At 39.3% G+C, this 18,311-nt stretch overlaps 1 protein-coding gene across 1 annotated transcript in view; it reads right to left on the reverse strand.

Moving 5' to 3' along the window:
* Positions 1 to 10,277: 10,277 nt before the first annotated feature.
* The window catches only part of cfap53 (cilia and flagella associated protein 53), a 37,043-nt gene continuing 29,009 nt past the window's right edge, over positions 10,278 to 18,311 (reverse strand). The window contains exons 6-8 of the mRNA XM_039750393.1: positions 16,993 to 17,209; positions 15,532 to 15,634; positions 10,278 to 11,556 (exon numbers count right to left, since the gene is read on the reverse strand). Of these exons, the coding sequence (XP_039606327.1) occupies positions 11,316 to 11,556; positions 15,532 to 15,634; positions 16,993 to 17,209 (561 nt within the window). The 3' untranslated portion in view covers positions 10,278 to 11,315. The remainder of the gene's footprint in view (positions 11,557 to 15,531; positions 15,635 to 16,992; positions 17,210 to 18,311) is intronic.

An 18,311-nucleotide genomic window follows, 5' to 3' on the forward strand; every position in this document is an offset into this window, starting at 1 on the left:
CAGCAACACAAAAAGACCTGGACATCTACGAAACACAATAGTGGTGGATGATCACAGAATCATTTCCATGGTGAATAGAAACCCCTTCACAACAGCCAAAAAAGTGAACAACACTCTCGGCGTATCGATATCCAAGTCTACCATAAAGAGAAGACTGCATGAAAGTAAATACAGAGGGTGCACTGCAAGGTGCAAGCCACTCATAAGCCTCAAGAATAGAAAGGCTAGATTGGACTTTGCTAAAGAACATCTAAAAAAGCCAGTACAGTTCTGGAAAAACATTCTTTGGACAGATGAAACCAAGATCGACCTCTACCAGAATGATGGCAAGAAAAGTATGGAGAAGGTGTGGAACAGCTCATTATCCAAAGCATACCACATCATCTGTAAAACACGGTGGAGGCAGACAGTGTGATGGCTTGGGTGTGCATGGCTGCCAGTGGCACTGGGAAACTAGTGTTTATTGATGATGTGACACAGGACAGAAGCAGCCGAATGAATTCTGAGGTGTTCAGAGACATACTGTCTGCTCAAATCCAGCTAAATGCAGTCAAATTGATTGGGCGGTGTTTCATGATACAGATGGACAATGACCCAACACATACAGCCAAAGGAAACCAGGAGTTTATTAAAGCAAAGAAGTGGAAAATTCTTGAATGGCCAAGTCAGTCACCTGATCTTAACCCAATTCAGCATGCATTTCACTTGTTGAAGACTAAACTTTGGACAGAAAGGCCCACAAACTAACAGCAACTGAGAGCTGCCACAGTAAAGGCCTGGCAGAGCATTAAAAAGGAGGAAACCCAGCATCTGGTGATGTCCATGAGTTCAAGACTTCAGGCTGTCATTGCCAGCAAAGGGTTTTCAACCAAGTATTAGAAATGAACATTTTATTTCCAGTTATTTAATTTGTCAAATTACTTTTAAGCCCCTGAAATAAAGGGATTGTGTTAAGAAATGGTTTAGTTGCCTCACATTATTATGCAATCTTTTTGTTCAACCCACTGAATTTGTTTCATTTAAAATTCATTGTGGTGATGTACAGAACCAAAATTAGAAAAAAGTTGTCTCTGTCCAAATATTTATGGACCTAACTGTACAGTAAGTGTGGGCTTCATGTGCACTTGAAGTGAAACATTTGGGTTAATTTTGTTCTTCACAAGTTTAAAAGGGAAGAGCGACCTTTATATGGAACATGCAATCTGAACAAAAAGCAATATGACAAACTAAAAACCTCATCTTTGAAAGTCAGGTACATTTGGATGTCATCTTCCTCCTCATCTTATCGTGAACATTTAGAGATTTAAGGTTACTTGTGTTTTTCCTCACATTTTTTTCCACAGGTTTTAGGTAATCTTCATCATCATGCTCTTAAGCTTTTCCTGCTGTCATGTGGAATCATTATATCTGACCAGTCTCATCCATTCTCATCTATTGTACATTTCCGCGCCTGACATCCCTTTGACCCTTAGATCCCCTTTCACACAATCCATCCATTTAATCTCTTTAGTCATCCTCTTCTTGTTCATCCTGACACTTTTATGTCTTGTGGCATGGCCATAACTACTTTAACCTTCTTTAATGGTCTGATGAGAAAAAAATTAACAGAACACCAAGAACTACGTTTGGCGAGGACCAGAACCTACTCATTATCTACATAGTATCATCCATATGGTGAAGTATGGTGGTGACAGCGTCATGCTGTGGTGGTCCTTCTCAGTGACACGGACGGGGAGATTGATCAGAACTGGGGGAGATTGATCAGAACTGGGGGTAGGATGAAATACATCCATCCATCATCCAACCCGCTATATGTTAACTACAGGGTCACGGGGGTCTGCTGGAGCCAATCCCAGTCAACACAGGGCGCAAGGCAGGAAACAAACCCCGGGCAGGGTGCCAGCCCACCGCAGGGCACACACACACCCCCACACACCAGGGACAATTTATAATCGCCAATGCACCTAACCTGCATGTCTTTAAACTGTGGGAGGAAACCGGAGTAAACACGCAGACACGGAGAGAACATGCAAACCCGGGTCTCCTAACTGTGAGGCAGCAGCGCTACCCACTGCACCCAGGATGAAATACACTGCTTAAAAAATGAAGTGAACACTGAATCATCACAGTCTAACACCAAGTCAGATCAGGGATGTCAACCTATCCAGTTAGGAAGCCTAAGCGATTTTGAATCAACTTCACCTGCTTTGGTGCAAATGAAAGTGACAACAGGCACACTGGAGGGGCAACAGCAAGACAACCCCCAAAAAGGTAATGGTGGTGGCCACAGATAATTGCTCTCTCCTTATCCATCCTGACAGATTCTTCTCTAGTTTTGCATTTGCTAGTGTCCTTGTCACTACTGATAGCATGAGGCAGTACCTGAAGCCGCTTCAGGTTGCACAGGTGTGACGATGTGGGTTCTGGCTCCACACTCCCATCTGCTGTTTGGGAACCCTTGAACCCAACACCGTCGATAATGCTACCGAGTGAGCTAGTCAGTGGAGGCAATAACATCTGAGCAAGGGGATGGTTGAAAAAAGTGCATAGTGCTTTTATTTAAAACAGTCAACAAAACGGTGTTCTAATAAAGTGCAGTGATTCCCAATTAGTTCAATAAATAATCCAATAAAAGAACGTGGAGGTTAAAACTCACAAAAAACAGTCCTTAAAACCAGAGGTTAAAATGTTCCTACAGGAAGCAGTCTTTAAAACAACAACAACAACAAGCCCGGTGCTTCTTCTGTTAGCGTCTCGCCTGCTTCTCCCATATGGGCGAGACGCTCTCAATGCAGCTGACCTTCTGCCTACTCCTGCTGCTACTACCACTGCCAGTCGCTTTCCCGATCCTTGGCTGCGGTCGGCTCCCCCCTGACAGTGACTTGGGAATTCCACTGTGACCAAGGCTCTCACACAGGGAACACTACGTCCCAAGTCCCGACTCTCGCTACCGTCTGCGGAGAGTCCCGCACCTTCCCGGTCACTCCCGCCCTGCAAAAACAAACTTCGGCGGGCGTGACCACAACCACTTCTCCCAGGTGTTGGCCAAACAACCAGGCGGCCTTCAGCTGCCTGCGAGTGTTTGCTCGCCTCCTCCCTGCTGCACCAATTTGCTCGCTCTCTCTCTCTTCTCTCTTTCCTACTTCCAACCTCTGTTTCCTTCTCTTTCTTTTCCTCTCCCGACCGACTCGCGCTTCTTTTAAATGACAAGGGGCCATAGCAGCTGTAACAAATTTGCCACGGGAATAATCATAGATGTGAGCAATTCCTCACCTGTGCACTTGGCGAGAAACGCCAATCCTGCAGCATGCCATGGCCCAACGCCCCCTCGCTAAGCCGCCGCGAGAGCGGTGATTATTTATTTAAAATAGGCCCTTACTGAGAATGCTGTGGACCCGCTATACCACAACAGGTAGTCCAACTCTAGGATTACACATCTACTGTATATGCAGTGTTGTGCATGAACTAGTTCAAAACAGCGCGTTCATTGAACAGGCTCAGTTTTCTAAGAATGGTGAACTTAACGTAACATATTTGCGAGTGAAGAACTTAAATGTGAGCTAGTTCAGTTTTATGTGACATTCTGGATCTGATGTAGGTCCACAATAAACGTTTTGCCTTACCCTGCAATGTTGGGGTGGAGCCGAATCCGAATATTTGTATAAACACAGATAGTGGATTTTTACTAATATTTATTTTGTATGAGTTTTTTGCCATTTATTTGTATTCGGAAAAATAATGTGTCTGCCTGCTTGTGCTTAAGCTGCACCTCCACTGACACAAGCATGCGGTGAAGCTCCACTTTTGCTTTTAGGAAAATGTACTTCGCAAGGCCACTTTATATTTTTCCCCATTGGACATGCAATAAGTGATGCAAATTTTGACCAGTGAGTTCACCTACATGCTGGTTCCACAGTCACCATTTGTGTCACACAGTTGGAAATAGAGCAGTAATTTATAAGTATAATTGTATCTATTGTAGAAGGAAAATTTTTTATTAGCATAGAGAATAGCAAATTAACATAAAGAGCCATAAAAAGTAATTAAAAGCTTCTAAAACATTAGATTAAGCATAAATTAGAATGTTAAGCAAATAAGATAGGTCAAGCAAATAGTTAACTAAAAATCAGTTATATTGCATTATTTTAAGCATACAGGAGAAATTACTAGTTTGGGAACGTACAGGGAAAAGAACAAAACATGACGTACAGAAACCAGCTAGAACAGGATAAGAGGTTGAGAACGCCTGTGTTCAAGGCTAGGAGGCTAAGGAAGCGATAACACAGAGAAGATGGCTCTGGAAGGCACGTAGCGAAACCAGCTGGATTTGGGAATCAGCAGAAAGGCAACAAAAGGCTTTTGCTGTAAGTAAGGTCACACTGATATAATGCATGAAGAGAAACATTAGTATATTCAGGCATTAGTAATAATTATAAAAGAATATATTAGAAATTAACTTTAGCATGGAAATTAAGACAAATCAAGTATGCCAGGCAAATGATTAAATAAAAACATATACCACATTTCTTTTTAATTAAAGCTTAGCTTTAGGCCACCAATATAGCATAGCATGAAAGGCTAGAAAAGGAAGTGACACTATGAAAGACCAAATATGGAATAAAGAACATCTGCCTAGTTGATGAACCAATCAAGAATAAGAAAAACAGAAACTGGAGTGAACAATAGACAGAATAGCCAGGTGCACAATGAGCAAATCGAACAAGGTTAAAATGATAAGAAATTGTTATAAAAACTTTGATTGGTGCAATGTTCAGGGCTCAGCTCAATCTCATTCAGCCAAATTGGGCTGAGTCCGTGTTGTTGATTTATTGCAATAAAGCTTTGAAACTCTGTCTGTCTATCCCAAGTCCTAATAGCCTTTATTTTTAGGTAAAAAGCCTTCTGATGATGAATTTTTTGCCACGATACTATTTCATTTCTTTTTTGACCGGGAAGACATTAGCATACTGCGGTGGGCTGGCGCCCTGCCCGGGGTTTGTTTCCTGCCTTGCGCCCGTGTTGGCTGGGATTGGCTCCAGCAGACCCCCGTGACCCTGTAGTTAAGATATGGCGGGTTGGATAATGGGTGGATGGATGGCTATTAGCATATATGGTGTAGTGTGCACCATGGGATACCTCCACGCTGGGAGGACTGGTGGAGCAAGCATGGCCAGAGCGGCTCCTCCCCCGGGATGCTAGATGGTACCATCCACCTTGGGTTGCAGCAGTGCCTCGGACTCCTGCAGGGCATCATGGGAGTTGGAGTTTGGTGCAGCCCTGTTGAGATCCACAAGCACCGCCAGAGGGTGCTGCAACAGGTGCTGCTGAGCCCTTATGAGCAATTCATCCACCACACCTGGAAGTGCTACCAGAAATAAGTAATCAAGCACCTGGACCATTTCCGGGTGCCTTATAAAAGGAGCCAACAGCCACTACTCGGAGAGCCAGAGTTGAGAGGAGGAAGACGAAGCTTGCCAGAGGGAGACTGGAGGAGTAAGAAGGAGAAAAGAAGACTTATTGTATTGTGCTGTGCTTGTGCTGGACTCTGTTGAGCCACAAGGTATAAAAGAAAATAAAAGCCCTGTGTGCTTTTGTGTCAGGGCTGGCCTTTACAATGGTTATGCGCATTTGTTGCTGGGTATAACTCAATGAAGTGTATATAAATAAAAAAGTCTTCATAATTATTGAATTTTATTTAGGAACACTGTAATAGCCTAATATAAAGCATGCAAAATTGAAAAAAAGTAAACTCATGAGTCATTTATTCTCACTCCTTAAAAAAATACAAAATGAACTGAACATGAACTAGTTCAAAATTGAAATATTGAACTATGAACGTGAATTTATTAATTTTAATCTGTGTGAACTGAACTTTGAGCAGGTTCTTGTGAGGTGTGAACTTGCACAACACTGTCTAGAGTGGCAAGAAGGTCAGCTGCGTCTCCCAGGACAGTCTCAAGAGCATGGAGGAGATACCAGGAGACAGGCAGTTTACTCTAGGAGAGCTGGAAAGGGCCGTAGAAGGGCATCAACCCAGCAGCAGGACCGCTATCTGCTCCTTTGTGCAAGAAAGAACAAGAGGAGCACCGCCAGAGCCCTACAAAATAACCTCCAGCTGGCCACTGGTGTGCAGGTTTCTGAACAAAATGTTAAAAACAGAATCCATGAGGACAGCATGAGGTCCCAACATCTTCAAGTGGAACCTCAACTCACAGCCCATCACCAGAGAATACTGTACACAATTGGCAACTCTGCCATTGGCGCCGCATTCACTTCACAGTTGAGAGCAGGTTCACACTGAGCACGAGTGACAAACCTGAAAGAGTGTGGAGATGCTGTGGTGAACATTATGCAGCCGGCAACATCATCCAGTGTGACCGGTTTGGTGGTGGAACAGTGATGGTCTGGAGAAGCATATCCTAGAGGATCCATTTTAAATTAAATCTGCAACACCATAGAGTGTGAAGAAAGTGAAGGGGTCTGAATACTTTGTTAATCCACTGCGTCTGCTTCAATTACAGCATTGCTAAACTTCAAATACTGCAGAAATTTCACAAGTTGAAAGTTAGAATAAGTTTGAGTTTAGTAAAAACCAAGAAGGCAATTCTTCAAAAAAATGCAGCTTTTAATTTTGCTTTTCCTTGCCAAATGTCCAAACTAAAAAATATTTTTCCAAGCTTTCTATTTTGCACTTTGGCTCAGACTAATGGTCAGTTGTTTTATACAGTTTGGATGGATAGATAGATAGATAGATAGATAGATAGATAGATAGATAGATAGATAGATAGATAGATAGATAGATAGATAGATATGAAAGGTGCTATATACTGTAACAGAAGCATAGATAGATAGATAGATAGATAGATAGATAGATAGATAGATAGATAGATAGATAGATAGATAGATAGATAGATACTTTATTAATCCCAAGGGGAAATTCACATATTCTAGCAGCAGCATACTGATATAAAATCAATATTAAATTAAAGAGTGATAAAAATGCAGGTATAACACACAATAACTTTGTATAATGTTAACATTTATTCCACCGGGTGGAATTAAAGAGTCGCATAGTGTGGAGGAGGAACGATCTCCTCAGTCTGTTAGTGGAACAGGACGTCACTGATGCTGCTCCTCTGTCTGGAGATGATACTGTTCAGTGGATTCTCCATGATTGACTGGAGTCTGCTTAGTGCCCGTCGCTCTGCCACGGATGTCAAACTGTTCAGCTCCGTGCGTACAACAGAGCCTGCCTTCCTCACCAGTTTGTCCAGGCGTGAGGCGTCCCTCTTCTTTATGCTGCCTCCCCAGCACACCACCGCGTAGAAGAGGGCACTCGCCACAACCGTCTGATAGAACATCTGCAGCATCTTATTACAGATGTTGAAGGACTCCAGCCTTCTAAAGAAGTATAGTCGACTCTGTTTTCTGTTGCACAGAGCATGTATTGCCAGTCCTGTATACATAGTAGTTCTTTCCATCACTGAAAAAAAAAGTTTCTAATTTTTCAAAAACTCAATAATGATGTTTAAAAGTGAGTGCAAGCTTCTTTTCCCCCAATTAATTTATAAAGGTAAAAACATTTAAGATTTCTCATGATGACACATCCATAGCCACACTGTTCAATCTGTAAAATGCATAACAGTATTTTTTATATCAATTTTTTTTTTTGCTTAAATTTCATTTATTTGATCTTTTATGTTTTTTTTTTTTCTTAAAAGACAGTCAGAACTGGTGAACTTACTTTTTAGTTGAGCAATTATCTAAACACAACTTGAAATTGGAGAAAAACAAAATTCAGGAGCGGACAAATGCCAACCTACTCCCGCCTTCAAAGCAGACATCTTGCAGAGTGAAAGCAGCAACTTACAATCTAATTAAAGTTAATTTAAACTAAATGATGAAGCTGTAAAGAGTTCTGAATGAATTAAAATAATTTAATGTAAAAGCAGTCTTTTTCTTCTAGTGATAAGACCTCTGAATAAAATCTTGTAATGCAACGCCCCATATTGTAATATTAAAATCTATTATTTGTTGTAAGTAACGTTGTATGAAGGGCGGCACGCATGAGCAGACATCCCTGTCAGAATTGGATGAGGTTCCTTACCTTGAAGGGATGCCTGCCCATCGGAGGCACAAGAAGTCAGTTGAGGAATGTCCTGACCCTGACCAAAGATGCCATTGTGTAACTGGGTTTGCTAGCATCCTGACCCAAAGACCATTATCCTTCTGATAGGTCAGTATAATAGAGGAGGCAATCAGCTCAGACTATCTGCTAACCCAATACATTAGATGGCAGAATCCCTGGGTTTCAGCACCCATATGAACACCCGAAGGGTATACTGGGAACTGGAGCCGCCCTGTTGGGTGCTGAGGGTGCTACAAGGGTGCTGGCAGACTTCTGTTCAACCCAAAAGATATTCCATTGGGCTATGCTCTGGTACTAGAAATTCTCTCGGGTCCAGTTTAAAAGAAACTGCTCTACTTTACTGGGAAGCAGAAGACAAAGCTCACAGGAAAAAGTGGAAGAAGAGGGGGAGACCTTGGAATATCAGTGCTTGTGGTACTTAAATTTGTTTTTTTTTAATTACAGTAGTCTGTGTAATAAACGGACCGTAATCGAACCTGTGACTGTGTCGGGGGTGAGTAAATCTGGGTTTGGAGCTCAGTGCTGCCTCCCCAGTGGTTAGAGTTATTAGTATTTTAGCATTTTCCATTTGTTTTTGATTGATTAATTATTTCATGGTGCTCTCGAACATAACTTTTAAAACCTGCAGCTGTCGGGAACTCTCACTACAGTCTTGACAGTGTTTTCCTGACTTAAAGGAATACTCACCCAAAAATGATATTTGTTTTTATACAGTATGTTACTTATACCATGTAGTTAGTAGTGATGGCCAAGAAAAAAAAGTTTTATCTCATGTTTCCATGCAGAATTATTAAAAATGTTTATGACATTATTGAAGCCAATAATCGCTACTATATAATGGCAAACAATGTGAAAAACATCTATGGAAAAAAGGGGAAAAAATCTCATGTTACTTATGTCATGATTTCATGAACAGCAATGATCATATGTCCATGGATAAAGGAAAAATATAAATTCTCTCTTTACTCATGTTGCATAATCCACATGTCAGTTATCCAGTCGTATGCTCAAAATAGATGCATTTTTTGCTAAAATATTGTTAAATGAATACTTCCATAAAAATAAGCACCCATAATAGATAAGTAATTAAAGCCACAAGGGACTGACTTTTTGGATTTGAACACAGAACTCTTGACCAATGAATAAGGAGGAGGGGTGGAAGACAGAACTCTTGACCAATGGATGAAGAGAGGCACAAGACAGAAAGACAGAGATGGATGTTTAGTTCAGACCCATGTGGCCTTAGGTTCCTGGTTATGGTGGCAGATGATAGTATCCATTTTAAAATAATTTAGCAAAAACTGCATGTGCTTTGCACATTTTGAGCATGTGACTGGATAACTGACACATTGATTATGAGACACAATAAAAGTGAGCTTTTTTCTACAGATGTTTCTCATATCATTTGCCTCTGTGCTGCATTTGTCACATTATACTTTCAAACTTTTTATCATCATTCAGCATAGAAACATGAGACTAAACATTTTCCTTGATAATCTCTACAAACTAAATAGAGTAAGCAATGTATAAAAATATTTCTGCAGGGTGGAGTATTCCTTTAAATATATCCTTTCTGCAGCTTAACTTCAAATGCTGTTTTAAATAACAACTTCAAGCTGTTTCAGTCCAATTTACTAGACAACAAAAAACCTCAGAGATTTGCTCATTATTTTAAGTAATTGTTATTTCATTACCAGTTATATACAAATTAACCAAACAAGCAATACGCTTAGTACAAACAACCAAACGCACTTCCATGACTGTGATCTAAGCCCTTACTTTTATTAAATGTACTCAAATCCTTACATGGTTGTTATTACGGGATCCAAAAACATTTAATATTTACTAGGATATTGACTTAAATAGACAAATGTGAAATTCAAAAAGATGAAAGAGGGATTCTGAAGTTGCACAGATAAGAAAGTCCAGGTCGAGGAGTCTAATATTTTAATAGTTCCGACAACTCTACTACTGATTCGAAAAAGATTCAATATGGAAGCTGTCCATAGGCTTAGTTTTGTTCAAAACCCTTAAGGGAGACGGCCTTGTTAAAAACATAGGCTACCAAATCCAGCACCTATGACCATATAGGATAGACTGCAACTGCAGATATGACGGTGGTGCTGGGTAAAAATGTACACAAAGGTCAAAGATGAAGTGAGTAACCAGTGGAACAGCCTTGCTGAAGTTTACTAAAATCCTTACATTTCCAACGAGGATGGCCTACCACTGAGGATGAGATTGGGAGTGCAGGATAAGGATGACAACAAATGTAACAGGAGAAAAATGGAGAGTTTTAAAAATTGAACATAAACTAACTGACCTAAAAAACAGCCTTGTTGAAGAGTATTAAATCCCCATTTTCAAGGAGCCATTGCAGAAGTAACGATGGAGTTTGGCAATGGTTACAAGAAATGTAAACCATTACAAAGAAAAGTTTTTAAGTTTGAAAAGTCAAGGATTAACTGGTGGACTCTCCTTTCTGAAGGCTATTAAAACTTTCCATGTCTAAGGGAGCTCAGTGACAATGGCTGCTGGGATTACACGGCAAGCAAAAAAAACATACAGTGGGTTTTATTAGGTGAAAGAAGTAGAGGCGTAATTGAAATGGCATATTCTTCTTTTGCACTCCATCTTTTAAATGTTTAATTAATGAGAAAAAAGTTCCACAAAATGAAATTAAAGAAGGGGTACAAAGTAAAATAAAGTACAGCAGGTAAAATAGCCTTACAATAGAGCAACAACTATGAAGCATGATACATTTTTAGTTTGCTTATATTATTTAGGAATGATGCACTTTGTCTGATGATCAAATACAATCAGTACTGGTGAACAACTAATAACCAATCTATATACAAGAGCATTTCATAATTTTATTACAAGAATGCCATTAACTAAAGAAAAGAAGAATGAAGAGACTCAAAAACAGGCTAGTAGCTGAAATATTAGTATTACAGACAATAACAGCTGTAAAATATTCTAAGTAGAAACATTATCTAGCCATAATAATATTATCATAAATAACCAATATGAGTGGGAGTGTAGATTTTCCAAAGTTGGTAAACATTTTTTATGCATGTAAAAACTGCAACTTCAAAAAAAAAATAGCCTTACAGAATATACACTGTCGGGTATACACTGAATTGTTTTTCCCCGCAAGTTAAAATTAGGATGGAAGCCAGTTTTTGGGGCTGGAGATACGTGACCTCCTAAAAGGATGGATATGCACCAGTTTCATGTACGGACGAGAGAGAATATCTGCCAGCTTATCCTGAAAGTTCTTTTCTTCAGTCTGCCCATCTTCATACTCACGCCACTGCTCCATCTTCTCTGTCTCCCGGAGATTCTGAATATGTGCCATCTGAGCCAGTAGATGGTCCTGATATTCCTTGTTTGCTTTTCTTTGGCTGCAACAAACAAATTGAGAATTGTACATGATTTGAAAAAAAAAAAAAACAAGTGACCTCTGAAATACTATACGAATGGCACTACATCTATATAATGCCTCACTGTGACTGAAGCTGCCAAGCCAGACGTTTTCTTTCTTTTTAGTCATTCAGCTGTGTATTTGAGAGACAATTTGTTGTTTACCATAACAATAGTATTTTATTTAGAGCAGGGGTTCCCAAACTTTTGGACGTCAAGTACCACCTGAGGTTAAGTGAGTTGTGTTGCGTATCATCCGCACCTTGTTGAAAGGGAGGGAGAGCTGTAATGGAGGGACTTTGGGTCTAAACCGCCCCGAAATCTGAATAAAAGTTAAAGAATTGGAAGAAATTATGCATAAAATGAATGAAAAAATTTGTGCATGTACAAAATTGATAAATTCCACCCTGAAACTAAATCCTGCCTTTGGCCTGTATGTGACGCGGTTACCGAAGACGAAATGGTATCGGCTTTGTGCTTAGATCTAGTGACTACGATGCGATACCGCGGCAGTGCACGTAAAACAACAAATGCGAGAGGTTTCTGTGAGGCAGAGTTACTGAAGACTAAATAGTGTCGGAATTATGCTTTCATCTAGTGACCAAAAGCTCAAACAGTGAAGAAGTAGAAGTTGACTTCCGTAAAATAGAATTATGGTATCGTTAAATGAACTAAATATTGATTCGAATAATAGGTTTTATTTATTCAGATGACGAAATTTCACACCACACTAAATTTGGGAATCCAGATATTGTATTTAAATGGTTTCATTGGTTTTTGCTCACAACAGGCTTGTCATAAAGGGTTTTGCACAGATAAATTAAATTTCAGGGACCGCAATGCGTACAACCAGAAAAGGCTCCGCGTACCACAGTTTAGGAACCGCTGACTTAGAGTCTGTAAAAAATCAAATTTCCATCGTCTGTCTATCAATCTACAGTTGTGCTTGAAAGTTTGTGAACCTTTAGAATTTTCTATATTTCTGCATGACCTAAAACATCATGAGATGTTCACTCAAATCCTAAAAGTAGATAAAGAGAAACCAGTTAAACAAATGAGACAAAAATATTATACTTGGTCATTTATTTATTGAGGAAAATGATCGAATATTACATATTTGTTAGTGGCAAAAGTATGTGAACCTCACGGATTAGCAGTTAGTTTGAAGGTGAAATTCGAGTCAGGTGTTTTCAGTCAATGGGATGACAATCAGGTGTGAGTGGGCACCCTGTGTTATTTAAAGAACAGGATCTATCAAAGTCTGCTCTTCACAACACATGTTTGTGGAAGTGTATCATGGCACGAACAAAGGAGATTTCTGAGGACCTCACAAAAAGAGTTGTTGATGCTCATCAGGCTGGAAAAGGTTACAAAACCATCTCTAAAGAGTTTGGACTCCACCAATCCACAGTCAGACAGACTGTGTACAAATGGAGGAAATTTAAGACCATTGTTACCCTCCCCGGGAGTGGTCGACCAACAAAGATCACTCCAAGAGCAAGGCGTGTAATAGTCGGCGAGGTCACAAAGGACCCCAGGGTAACGTCTAAGCAACTGAAGGCCTCTCTCACATTGGCTAATGTTCATGTTCATGAGTCCACCATCAGGAGAACACTGAACAACAATGGTGTGCATGGCAGGGTTGCAAGGAGAAAGCAACTGCTCTCCAAAAAAACATTGCTGCTTGTCTGCAGTTTGCTAAAGATCACGTGGACAAACCAGAAGGCTATTGGAAGAATTTTTTGTGGACGGATGAGACCGAAATAGAACTTCTTGCTTTAAATCAAAAGCATTATGTTTGGAGAAAGGAAAACACTGCATTCCAACATAAGAACCTTATCCCATCTGTGAAACATGGTGGTGGTAGTATCATGGTTTGGGCCTGTTTTGCTACATCTGGACCAGGACGGCTTGCCTTCATTGATAGAACAATGAATTCTGAATTATATCAGAGAATTCTAAAGGAAAATGTCAGGACATCTGTCCATGAACTGAATCTCAAGAGAAGGCGGGTCATGTAGCAAGACAACGACCCTAAACATACAAGTCGTTCTACCAAACAATGGTTAAAGAAGAATAAAGTTAATGTTTTGGAATGGCCAAGTCAAAGTCCTGACGTTAATCCAATTGAAATGTTGTGGAAGGACCAGAAGCGAGCAGTTAATGTGAGGAAACCCACCAACATCCCAGAGTTGAAGCTGTTCTGTACGGAGGAATGGGCTAAAATTCCTCCAAGCCGGTGTGCAGGAATGATCAAAAGGTACTGGAAACATTTAGTTGCAGTTATTGCTGCAAAGGGGTCACACCAGATACTGAAAGCAAAGGTTCACATACTTTTGCCACTCACAAATATGTAATATTCGATCATTTTCCTTAATAAATAAATGACCAAGTATAATATTTTTGTCTCATTTGTTTAACTGGTTTCTCTTTATCTACTTTTAGGACTTAAGTGAAAATCTCATTATGTTTTAAAATTCTAAAGGGTTCACAAACCTTCAAGCACAACTCTATCATTTTATAAATGGAATTCCTTAAATTTAAGTTATGCTGTTATGGTGATACACTGAAGGCCTCCTCAATGTGAATATTTAGACAACTGCATCTGAATATACTATAGATAGATCAGCATCACACTACAAGACTTCTATATTTCTAGTTAGAGGGGATGCCAAACTTGACGACTGCATTGTTGACCTTGTTGCCCGAGGTTGTCATATTACAAGACAGTAGCACAGAGGCCAATAACATGTGGCTTGACAGGGCCCATGCTCTATGAATGTTTTCAGGTATGGTGAGTTCAGTAGTTTATTTTTCTTTTTTCCATTCTGTCATGGTGCATAAAAAATGAGACATCAGACATATGACGCTCACTTCTGATTGCAAGACATTGCTTACTCCTCATACTTTAGCTGCATTACATGCATTGTATTTCCCTTCAGGTAAGTACTCATTGGTTGTCAGCTCTCATACACACAGAGTCCACCACTATGACTTAAGACATCGTTTGATTTTGTCAGGGAAAATCACAGACTGGTTAAATCAAGTCGCTGGGGGCATTTAGACTACGCAATTAGCGAACACAGGAGCATGCCACAACTGCCCACAACTCACAAAGATTATGTAAATCAAGTCTGCGAATGAAACAATCGTGTAGAGTGACACAGTCTTATGTTCTTCTTTTAATTTCTACTAATGTCCTTGACTATGTGATTTATTATTGTGTTTAAAGACTTGTGTTGTATCAACTTTACCTTCCAGAATTTTAAAGACCTCAAACAAGAAACCAGAAAGATTTCTATGTTCAAGATAGAGATGTTTCAGCCCCCTTGCGATATTGGAGCATGACCTTTAGGACAGGGAATCCCTGGTTAATCCCTGGTTTTTCTGCACTTCTAGTGTTGCTATGTCCTTCTGAATTATTGTACCTGGAGTTACATTAATGTCTTTGTAGATATGATTGTATCCTAAATGTTTGCTAGGGCTTTATGATTTTGTATGCTAATGTATGAAAATGTAACTTTCCATTTGAGTTTTCATTGTGTCTCATATTATTTAACTGAACTTCCATTTCAATATAATGGATATTTGCACGAATTGGGAGATTTCTGTTTTTGACCTTTAATAAATTTGCTAACCTTAATGAAAACATGTTTTCTCTTTGTCATTATGGGTTATTGAATGTAGACTGATAGGCAACTAAGGCAAGTGTATCTATTTAAAATTAAATCTACAACACAATAAGGTGTGCAGAAAGTGAAGGAGACAGAAAAATTTCTGAATCCATTCTTTAAAAGAGTGTTGTAACACAACTTGGGCTTATTCATAATCCACATTTATGAAAATATTCTTAAAAGAGCAATACAGAGAAAGGAAAAGTTATCTGAATAAATAGTACCTGTAAAGGCTACTAATGAACATTTCACAAAACAAAAGAAAGCCCTCAATAAACCCACCTTGCTTTCCGTTCATCTTCCAAGGCATTCTGCTCCTCAAGTGCTTTATAGAGCGTCTCTTTGTCTTTTGCAAGCTGCATCTGTTCCGCCTTGTTTTTATCCACTATTTAAAAGGACATCAAATAAAACAGTTTTAATTATTATATATCGAAACTTAACTTTTCCACTATAGAATCATGGGAAGACTGAGCCAATCATCAGGCACAGGCAGCAGCCAATCCATGGTGGAATCTTCCAAGACAAACACACTTTGCCTAGGCAAGATTGGGGAGATGGGAGAACCAACATAGTGGGTGAAAATGCTTGTAAACATTAAAAGAACATAAAAATCCAACAAAGACAGTCTCACTCATGCCTTGTGTTGGAGGCCAATACATTGCAGAATGCACAACTTACTTAACAACACCAACCAACATGACAAGTATCACGAGAATCTAACTTGTTGATGACACGGCCATTTTTAGTTCTTTCTTGAACTTTCAAAAATTTCAATTTCATATTATCAATATTTACAGGTGAACATGTACAGGTGCAGAACCCTGTTCAGGTTTGGTTCCTGGCTTGTGCCCCATGTTAAGGTAAATTGTGTAATGGGAGGCAACACAGGAGTGATGTCCTGGCCAGAATAGATAGATAGATAGATAGATAGATAGATAGATAGATAGATAGATAGATAGATAGATAGATAGATAGATAGATAGATAGATAGATAGATAGATAGATAGATAAGACTCCAGCAGCAGCATACTGATGAAAACAATATTAAAGTATGATAAAAACGTAATGCAAGTTAAATATGCAAATGGAGAGTGCGAGGCAGGTATAACAGTCAATAATCTTCTACAGTGTTAAAGTTTACCCCCCAGGTGGAATTGACGAGTCACATAGTGTGGGGGAAGAACGATCTCCTCAGTCTGTCAGTTCCTTCTTCGAAGGACTTTCTAGCTCGACTGGAAGGAGTGGAGAGGAAAAAAGAAAAGAATTGTGCTTTGGTTGGTGACAAACTCTACAAAGCCTGTGTGAAGATACAGTTGTGTCTGGAGTTTAGAGTTGGCCACAATGGAGTTGAGAATGTCAGGTTACGTTGATATTTATGGAAAATTCTTAAAATTCTTAAATCTTCTCCAACGAACCCACTGTATCACTATATGTATCACTGTAAAATTGGTTGTGTTTTTTGTTTTTAAGTGCAATCCATAAACCATGCTTTCAAAATGTATAGTAAAAAGCATCTATTAATTTTTTTAACCCAATTTTACCAAATCAGGGTTCTCAGGTGAACAAATCTAGTCAGCCTAGAGACTTAACATTGGGCACAATCCAGGAACCATTGCTGAAAGGGAGTATGATTTTCTCAAGACAATAGATTTTAAATCTTAAACTGTAAATGAAAATGAAAATAATGGTTGAATAAAAAAACCTTGGACAAAATTGAAAGTGGTAACAAAATGAAGATCTTACATTTTTCTTGTATTTGAAGTATCCGGGTGTCCATGACTTCCTTCATGAGGCGGTTCCTGGCCTCCCGCTCCAGACTCCACTGCTCATCTCTCTTGGCCCAAGACTTCTTAAGCTCTGCATCAAGGAGCTGATCCATCTCTCTTTCTTCACGCTTCTGCTCTTCCAGCTGCTCAGCCAAGTATTGTCTGTACCACTGCTGTTCATTCCGCAGCTCAATCTGCGTGATAAATGGATGGATATGCAAAGTCTGCTTTTTTTTTGTTTCATAAGAATTTACTCCCATAATGAGAGCACCACTGAATGTAAACAGCATGAAGATCTGCTGTCCACTTTATCTATCAGGAAATCAGAAAACCATTACTACACAAGGCTGAGAGTGATACATTTTTACCCACTCTACATGTTACATTTACTTTAGTAATTTAATTAAAACAACTATGCTTTTTAGCATAAAATGCTTTATTATTCTATGTAGTGCAATATGTTAAAATATTTTTTTTTCATTAAAAAGGTAAAATACTTATAGGTGTAATTTTGCTAAGTATCTTGTGATGGCATTTATTAGTTTGATAGTAAGTGTACATATGTACATCTATATGAGGTAATCTAAATTAATGCACACTCAAAGCATTATTGTGCTTGTGTAAGAACAGTATACAAAATCAAAAAAAATTTTTTTTTCATCTCTTTCTGGCATGATTTTGTGTTTGCATATCCTTTAACTTACTTGCTTCTTTACTTCACCATATGCTGCTGATTCTGAAAAGCAGTTTTCTAATTCTCACTCTTAATCCATTTACTTATTTCTCAAACATGACTATTACAGCACAGGGTTAATGAGGGGCCAGAGCTTATCAGTGAAGTTATCGATGTAAGACAGGATGCATCCTTGAACAGCCCACCTGTCTATCGCAGAATACGGCTACAATTGATTTTTTGCAGGCCAGTATAGTGCCAGTAATCAGCTTAATATGCTCTCTTTGGACACAGAAAGAATCTAAACAAAGAGAACCACCAAGGACACAGAAAGAATCTGTAAACATCACACACACACAAACACCGATAATTCCCATCCATCCAGAAACAGCACTAACCCATGTTGCAAACGACATTCTAACATCCTCTGGTAAAGGAAATTCTAGTAATTACTTTTTAGATTTAGGCACCTGCGGTGGGCTGGTGCCCTGCCTGGGGTTTGTTTCCTGCCTTGCGCCCTGTGTTGGCTGGGATTGGCTCCAGTAGACCCCCGTGACCCTGTAGTTAGGATATAGCGGGTTGGATAATGGATGGATGGATGAATTAAAGACATTATATTAAGT

Source organism: Polypterus senegalus, chromosome 4 (assembly GCF_016835505.1).
Source record: "Polypterus senegalus isolate Bchr_013 chromosome 4, ASM1683550v1, whole genome shotgun sequence".
Lineage (NCBI taxonomy): Eukaryota > Metazoa > Chordata > Cladistia > Polypteriformes > Polypteridae > Polypterus > Polypterus senegalus.